This window comes from Calonectris borealis, chromosome 22 (genome assembly GCF_964195595.1).
Source record: "Calonectris borealis chromosome 22, bCalBor7.hap1.2, whole genome shotgun sequence".
Taxonomy (NCBI): Eukaryota; Metazoa; Chordata; class Aves; order Procellariiformes; family Procellariidae; genus Calonectris; species Calonectris borealis.
Window position 1 is genome coordinate 7,739,891 of NC_134333.1, and position 8,454 is coordinate 7,748,344.

Below are 8,454 nucleotides of genomic sequence, written 5' to 3' on the forward strand. Positions count from 1 at the left end.
GGGTTCCCCAAATCCCCACCACGGGCTGCACCCACCGGCTCCCCATCCCCATCCCGTGCCCCCGGCGTGCCAGCGTCAGGCGCAGCCGGAGCCCCGGGCATCCCCGTACGGCGCCTGCATGACCGGGCCGGTTGCAAAGAATTAAGGGGTGCTGCCAGCCCCCCGTCCCCCAGCGCTGGGGGTTGGGGTTGGGGTTGGAGGCTGCGTGCAAACCGCCCCAGAGCCGGCAGGCGGGCAGACACGCTGGAGACACGGGGGTTATTAGGGGGAGGCTGCCAGCAAGAGCGAGGAGGCGGCGGGTTGGGAGAGGAGGAAACCGAGCGGCGTTGCCTGGAGTGAGAAGCACGGCATGAGCTGGCGCTGGTTTATTTTTTTAATTTTTTTTTTTTTTTTCTTTTTTAATTTAAGGGGGGGGGAGGGAAAAAGAGGAAAAAAAAAAATAAAAAAAAAAGAAAGACAGAAGATTACATATCCGTGGATTATATAAATGCTGGGTGCATCGCTGCCCGCGGACAGGCGCTAATCCTGCTCCCCTCCAGCACTGCCTGTGAGCTGGGCTCCCCCGGCAGCCTGTGCCACCAGACCCGACGCCCCGGGGATGGGCACCGGGGAAGATATTGCGCTCATGCAGCCCCCCCATCCCTCCTGTCCCACTCCTCTGTCCCGGCCACAGAGCATGTTCCAGAGCCCGCGTGGGGCTGGGGGTTCCTGGGGGTCACGGCACCCACAGCCCGTGGGGTGGGCTGGGTGCCAGGAGCCACGGCTGGTGCAGGAGCCCCTTGCACCTGCCCGATGAGCCACGGCAGAGCCGGGCACGGCCCCTCTCGGCTGCCTTCCCCCATTCCTCCTCGCTCAGCCCCATCACCACCAGCATCACCTGCAGCTCTTCCAGCCCAGAGGTGGCCAAGACCCCCAGAGCTCCCCAAAAGGGGCTGCGGGACCCAGACATCCCTCCCCAGGGACAAGCCCACTCCTCCTGCCAGCAGCAGCTGCCCCAGCCTGCTCCCAAAGCTGAACGGGCCCTGAGGACCCCCCCGGGTGGGGACATCACCCCATCACCCCACTCCTCCCAGCACCCCTCGCCCAGCCCTGGCACAGGAATAAAATGACCGTCCTTCGTTATACCCGGTTATCCCAGTTATCCCCTGCTGGCACTGGGAATGGGGAGCGGCACCGGACGGTACCGGGATGCTGGGGACACCCAGCCCCTCCGAGGGGATTTTGCCAGTGGCTACGGGCAGGATGAGGGCTCAGCTGTGGTTTCCAGCCCCCCGTGGGTCCAAGCTGTGGGGCAGCGGTGCCCGGCGTCCCCCCGGCGTCCCCGCACGGCTCTGCCCCGCGCGCACAAGCCCCGGCGCGCAGCCCTCCCAGCGCGGCACACGTTTCCTGCCCCGTTGCAACACGTCGCTTCCAGCCGCTTGCGTCACGCCGCTGCCAGCACAAAGAGCGGGGGCAGCTGCCCGCCCACGGCCCGGCCTGGCATCCACCGTGTCTTCATCCCCTCCCCAGCTCTTGGCTAACCCGGCACGCGGCAGCCGGAGCCGAGGAACGACGTCGGGCAGCCATGGCATTGCCGCCGGCCGGGGCTCCGTCACCATTGTCGGCGCTGGGAAGTAGGACAGAAATGCTCCCGAGTGGCCTTGGGGACCTCTCTGCTCCCCGGTCCGCGGCCCATCACCCTGCCCGGGCTGGGGACGGGAAGGGGGACACAAAGTCCCCCCCTGCGCCCAAACCTGCCCTGGCACTTTGAAGGGGGCCGCTTGGATTTCCAGCCCGCGCAGGTGGGAGGGAAGAGGGACCCGGACAAGCCCAGGGACATCCCCGTCCCCCACTGGGATTTCTCCCATCCAGTGGGTTAAACCCTACCAGACTGGGATGTCGGGGGGCTCCTGGCCTTTTCCCCAACCGGGGATGCTTTTGGCCGGTGGAGAAGAGCCAGGAGCAGCTCCAGCGATGCCGTGCTGGCAACGCTGCCCCTCTCCCGGGGCGCAGAGGAAAGCGGGGTCACCGTCCCGCTTGGCTGCGGAGGAAAGGGCAGAACAGCCCCCAAACCCCCCCCTCAGGGCACAGGACCCCGTCCCTCTCCCCATCCCCATCCCAGAGGAGCATCCCGAGCAGGACCCGAGCGCAGGCGGGCGGCAGCGGGGTCCAGGCTCCCCTGGGTGCCCGAGAGATGGGCTGGAGCTGGAATTTCCCCGCACCCAAGGGTGCCCTAACTGGGATCTGCTCCCACTCATCAGGGCAGGAGGGGGTCGGTCCCGGCTCTCCCGTGTGTGTGGCTGGGTGCAGGGGGGAGCCGCGGGCGAAGGCGGCCCCTCCGGCGGGGTCCGGGCGCCAGCCGCCGTCCCGGCCGCACCGCGAGTGCCGGGCGGGCCGGATCCTGGCCCCGGGAGCCGAGGGCTGCTGCCTCCCTCCCGCTGCAAGACGGGACCTGCAAGCAGCTCTGGCTGCAGGTCCTTGGCAGCACATCCGTCGGGAAAGCCGAGCGGGAGCCACGGCCTCTGCCTCCTGCTTCCCCCCTCCTGCCGGATCCTTCCCTTCCCGGGCACGCCGTGCCACCGAGCCCCCTCCGACCCCGCTGCCGGCTCTGCAGGGGGTCACCCCAAATGCACAGGGACGGCACCCAGCACCCAGCTCCTCGATGACGGCATCCCGAGCCATCCGAGAGCCCTTTGCAGCCAAGACCACACCACGTTTCAGCCCCTTCCCGTGGCCGGAGAGGAATTCCTGGAGGAAAGCCGCCTCTTCCAGCCCAAAGCCCCTGCCCGGGGTAAATCCCACCCGCGAGCAGCGGGGTTTTCCTCGATCTCTGGATGAGAAATTCTCCTTTCTGCCAATGTTGGTGCAAAGCAAATCCCTCTGCCTCCCTAAAGCCTCGGTGGGGAAGACGGGCTCCATCACTCAGGGAAAATAAAGCCAGTCTTGCCCTGCACGGAACCCTACTTCTGCCAGACCCTTCCCCACTCGGGGACACCACCCACCCACGCAGGGGACACCACGCATCACGTCTTGGCCCTGGACCGCAGTCGGTCCGGGCCACGGTGTCCCCCAGGGTGCTGAGCCAGCCCGTGGGCTCCACGTCCTCCACGTACCATCGCTGCAAAGCGCCCGTGGCCATTGCGGGACACAGCCGGGGACAACCGTGCCTGCGTCCCGGAGGGGTCACCGCCAGCACCCCAAACCTCTCAGCTGAGGGATCAGACCTGCTACCGGCTGGCAGGGCGGCGGGGGCTCGCGCCCAGCCCTGCGGCTGCCGGCATGGACCCAGGGGTCCCCACGCGCCGCCGGCCCCGGGGTGCCCGATCTCCAGCCCTGCCCATCCCCCAGCTATGGATCGCTTGCTCAAAATCCCGACTCCTCAGGTGGGAGCCAAGTGCTCGGAAAAACTCCTGCCCCGCACGCGGCCGAAGGTGCAACCAGAGCCGCGCATGGCATCGCTCCCTCCCCGACCTCGCCGGCTGGGATGGGAAACATGGTCCCCGGGAAGGGACCCTTGGAATGGGGGAAATATAAGGTGGGAATATCTGGAGCGAGGATCATGGCGTGTTTGTGCAACGGAGCAAACCTCGGAACGGACCTGCTGCACCAGCAAATCTGTGCTGGGGAGAGCCCCAGCGCAGGTCTCGTCCCCACTGTGGGTGACAAACACTGAGCAGGATTGGGAAAAAGGGGAAATAATGATAATGTATTTTCTAGCTGGGTTCTGGCCTCTGAAAAGCACAAAGGGAGAGGTTACCCGCTGTCAAACCTGCAGCGGAAAAATATCCCTCGCTCCCAGGGCCAGGGATTCATGGGGGCTGCTGGAGACGCGGGGCAATAACCCCGGGCTCGACCCGCCCCGGGGTCCCCAGCCTGCCCCGCGTCCCCCCGCCCTCCCTCTCCCGCCCCTATTAAGGGAGACATCTTCAACAGCTCCAAATTGCCCGTAATTACCCCGAGGAGGCGGCGAGAAGCCCCTCACCGAGGGGCCCGGCTCCACAATTACTATAATTGCGCCTCCATTTCGGGGGAGCGATCGCAGTCTGAAAATACCGGTGGGTCCCGCACAGATGTTTTGAGGGGGGGCACAGCCCCAGCCCCCTGCTCCAGTGCTCCTGTTACTGCCGGGATGTTTTCCCAGGAGATTTTGGAGACGGGAGCCTCCGAGGACCAGGACCGAATCGTCTCCCCAAAACTGGGGACAGACCCCCCAAAAGGGAGGGCAGGTACGGAGGAGCAGTCTTTTCTTTACAAGTGTACAGCCTATTTATAAAGGGGAGGGGGCAGATACAATAACGGACGGTATTTATAAATAAAGCCAGGCTGGGGGGGTCCGGGGACTCCCCAAGCCCCCCAGCCCCTCTCGGGGTCCCCCCTGCCCCATGTCCATGAACGGAGGGACCCGGGGCTGCGGCTGGAGGCCAAGTCCTGTCCCACCGGGACGGGCGCACCAGGGCGCTGTGCCGGAGCTGTCTCACTTTGGACCGCGATGCAGCAGGCGATCCCCAGGTTCCTGCAGACCGCGGTTGCCTTCCTCCTTCTCTTCCTCCTTCTCCATTCACTGGGGTCCCCCAGGACTTCGCTGGGCTCCCCGGTCCCTTGGGGGGCGGCGGCAGAGCATCCCCCCCCCCCTCGCTGGCCCCTCCCAGAGCCGGCGGGTGCTGGAGCCGTGACAGCATCACATCATGGGGGCCCGGGGGATGGCGTCCTGCGGGTGCGGCTGGTACCAGGCTCCGAAGCTGTTGATGTAGCTGCTGGGGGCCAGGGGGGCCCCTTTGCCCGGCACGGGGATGTCCCAGAGCGGGGGGATGTTGGGGGAGCAGGGGGAGAGGGAGGCGGCGGTGTGGAGGTGCTCCCCGTCGGGCGCGCTCGAGCCCTGCTTCATGATCTTCTTGTACTTGGAGCGCTTGTTCTGGAACCAGATCTTGACCTGTGGGAGAGAGAGGGGTGAGTGGGGAGGATGGGGTCTGTGGCCAATGCCCCCCCCATAAACCCCCAGCGTCAATAATTACGGAACCCCTCTGGGGTCCCCGTCTCCCCCATCTACACCTGCCCTGGAAAGGCAGAGTCGATTCGGCGTGGGGGTCTATGAGATCAGCCGGGCTCTGAGCCCAAGCCCTTACAAGCCACCAGAGACTCCACTAAGGGCAGTTGGAATGTGGGAAGCGGCACAGGGAGCCCAGACAAACGTGTGCTAAATGGAGAGCAAGCCAGGAGTCCCCAGCCGTGCACATCCCCGTGTGTCCCCACGTCCCCCCCCTCCGGCACGGGCTGTGGCCCCCACCAGCCCAGCCGGGTGCCGGGGCTGGGCCGGGGTGCGGCGCAGTGGGGCCCGCCGCGCTGGGGTGGTGGCCCCGCTCATTCCTCCCCGCGGTCCCCCCCGCGCTGCCGGCAGGTTCCCACTTGCCTCCTCTTCCCCGGCTTTATGAGCTCGCTTCGCCCCTGGCTCCGGGCTGCACCGCTGCCGCCTGCCTGTCTCTCCCCATCGCCTTCAAAAACCCACTCGCCCCGTCCCGCGGCCCGGGGCCGCCCAGCGCCGGGCACGGCCGGGCCAGCAGCCAGGCTCCGGGGCTGGGAAAGTCCCGGTGCCGCTGGGAGGTGCGAGCAGGGGCGCCCCGAACCCGAGCCCCGGGGGCCCACCGGCGCCAGCTCCCCTGCCGCAGCACGGCACGACTCGGCACGGTTCCAGTTGCACCCCAGCATCGTGACGCAGCCTTAATCCAGAGTCACTCCCGGAGCAGCGATGGGCACGAGCCTCCCGCATGGTGCACCCCCAGGGCCGTGACCGTCCCCTCGCCCCTCGCAGGGGCCGTACCTGGGTCTGGGTGAGCCCCAGCTGGGCCGCCAGCTCGGCGCGCTCCGGCAGCGCCAGGTACTGGGTCTGCTGGAAGCGCTGGTTGAGGGCTTGCAGCTGCAGGCTGGAGTAGATGGTGCGTGGCTTGCGCAGCTTCTTCCCCTTGCCGTTGATGCGCAGCTCCCCGTTGGCGATGGACGGGGGCTTCTCGTGCTCTTGGGGTGGGAGAGGAGCAGAGAGTTATACTGGGAGGTTAAAAAAAACCCAAAACCGACCTCAAACCATCCCACCCTGGCCTGGGGGGCTGCAGCGGGTTTTGCTTTTTGGAGGTTACTTTTGGAGGGGAGGTGGGAATAAGTAGGGGGGGACCTGCTTTTATTGTGCTGGTTTGTTTAAGCCCCAGGTAAAGCAAAGGGGAAACAGGAGAAGGAAGGGAGGGATGGGATTATTCATTCAATATCTCTATACAAGCCCAAAACCGGGCAGGCCACAGGTCCCTCTGCTGTGCACCCAATGGGGGGGCCGGGCAGGGTCCCACGGGGCGACGGAGGGGGCAGCAGGACAGACTCCCCTGCCCCGGGGGTCCCTTGCTGTGGGCACGCTGCTCCCCGGCGCTGCAGCGAGCCCCCGGACTGCCCTTCGCTGTGAGCTCTGTGCCTCCCCTCTCTGTGCCTTTCAGCATCCCTGGGTCCTTCTTGGGCCACGTGGCTTGTGCGGGGCAGAAACCCGCCGGGGCTCGGGGGGGCACCGGGGACAAGGTGGTCCCCGGCTCAGCAGCACGGGGCTGATGTGGGCGAGCGCAGGGCACAGCGGCGAGCGTGTCTGCGCACCCATGTACACCCCGCGCAGTCTGCTCTGGCCACAGCCATGGCCCTCCGGAGCTGACGAGGGGCCGATAGGGCCCAGGGGCTCAGCTGGGCTCAGGACCCCTCCATGGGGTAGCCCGGGGGCCACTTCCTCTCGGGGCGGCTCTCCTTGCAGTTTTCTGCATCAGCTTTTGGGGAAAACAGTGGGGAACGGGGATGCGATGGGGCAGGGAGCTGAGATCGGAGCATGTCGGTGGTGGGGCAGAGGGAAGAGTCTGCCCGGTCCGGGTGGGCAGAGGGTGCTGGATGCGGGCAGCTGGGAGTCTCAGGGTGCCGGATGCGGGCAGCCGGGGGTCTCAGGGGGCAGGATGCGGGCAGCGGGGGCGCTGATGCTCCCCATCCCCGGGGTTTCTTTCAACCACGCAGCCACCCATCCGTACGGGGCTCCGGCAGGTCCTCCGGGGGGACCTCGGGGACCTCCGCGCCGGGCCGAGCCCCGCATCGCCGCTGCCCCGACGGGCCGGTGCAGCCCCAACGCGCTTCCGACGGCTCCGTCCCGGCGTTTGCCGGTGAATCCCTGTCGCTCCCCGCTGGGTGGGTGCCCGGGGGCGGGTGTGCAGCGCCGAGCACCCCGCGCCCACCTTACCTGCGTCCTGCAGCCTGGCGCCGTGGGCCAGCCCGGCCGGGGGATGCTGGGTGCCGGGGGGCGGGTAGGGCAGGTAGGGACCGCCGTGGGGCGGCGGGGGGGCACCGCCGGTGTAGGGGTAGGGCCCGGGCCGGCCGTAGGAGGCGAAGGGCGGCGGGTCGTGCTGGGGGTGGCCGGCGGGGTGGAGGCCGTGCAGCGGGTAGTGCGGCGGCGAGGGGTGGCCGAGCTCCAGGAAAGCGGCTTTGGAGGGGTCGGGCCCCAGCAGGCTCTCGGCCACGGAGCTCATGGTCATGGTGGGCCGGGCCGGGCCGGGCCGGGGCGGGCAGCCCCCGGAGCCCGCAGTGCCGCGCCGAGCCCCGCCGCCCCCCGACGGGCTCCGCGCTGCCGCATCGCGGCCCCGCGCCCGGGGGATCCCCTGCCCGCCCCGCCCCGCCCCGCCAAGCCCCGCCCACGATGACGTCACGCCCCGGGGCACCCCCTTCCCCCGGTTGCGCCCCCCCCCCACCCCGGGGGGCAGCCCCCTCTGTGTCCCCCCCCCGCCCCGCTGTTCCCCCCCCCACGTCTGTGTCAACGCGGGCAACGCGCCCCCTCCCCGGAGGGGAGACCCGGGGGGGAGGCACCCCGACCCCCCCCATGTCCTGGGTGAGTCTCCCCGGGGGGGGCCTGACCCACGTGCTCCTGCCCGTGAGGGGTAATGTGTGTTGGGGGGGGTAACCCCTTCTCAGGGACCCCCCTCCATCGGGGACACAGGGGGAGGACGGTGACTCCCCATGCACATGGCCCCGGGGGGCTGCATCCCCTTGGGGGGGGGCACGGGGCAGCCCTGGGTGCCCAGGGGACAGACCCCGAGCAAGGAGGAGCTGAGGCCGTTCGCACTCAGCTCACCTGTGCGGGGACGCGGGGGGACGCTCCAGGGATTGGAGAAGGATGGACACCGGAGGGACGGACACGCAGGGCGTCGAGTCCCTGTGCATCCCCACTCCCCATGCTCACGGGTGGTGGGAGAGGACACCCAGGGTGCTGCGGGGGGTGGGAACCCCAAAGCCACCCCATCGGCGCCTGCCCTGGCAGACGGGAGGCCCCTTCCCCTGGCGTCGGCAGCACCCCGTCCCCGCGGGGCCCCGCTCCCGGCGGCAGGCGCCGACCTGCCTGGCCGCTCCCTTCCACTGCCCCGGGGAGCCCTGACCCCGGCGGGGTGCGTGGGGCCTGGAGGAGCCCCACAGCCTCCA

General features: G+C 68.5%; 1 protein-coding gene across 1 annotated transcript; it reads right to left on the reverse strand.

The window, feature by feature from the left end:
* Positions 1–4,657: 4,657 nt before the first annotated feature.
* On the reverse strand, positions 4,658–7,517 carry DLX4 (distal-less homeobox 4). The gene is made up of 3 exons (XM_075171857.1): positions 7,226–7,517; positions 5,795–5,988; positions 4,658–4,909 (listed from the first exon to the last, which is right to left on the reverse strand). Exons 1-3 carry the CDS (start codon positions 7,515–7,517, stop codon positions 4,658–4,660), a joined length of 738 nt encoding a protein of 245 aa, XP_075027958.1.
* Between the last annotated feature and the right edge of the window lie 937 nt (positions 7,518–8,454).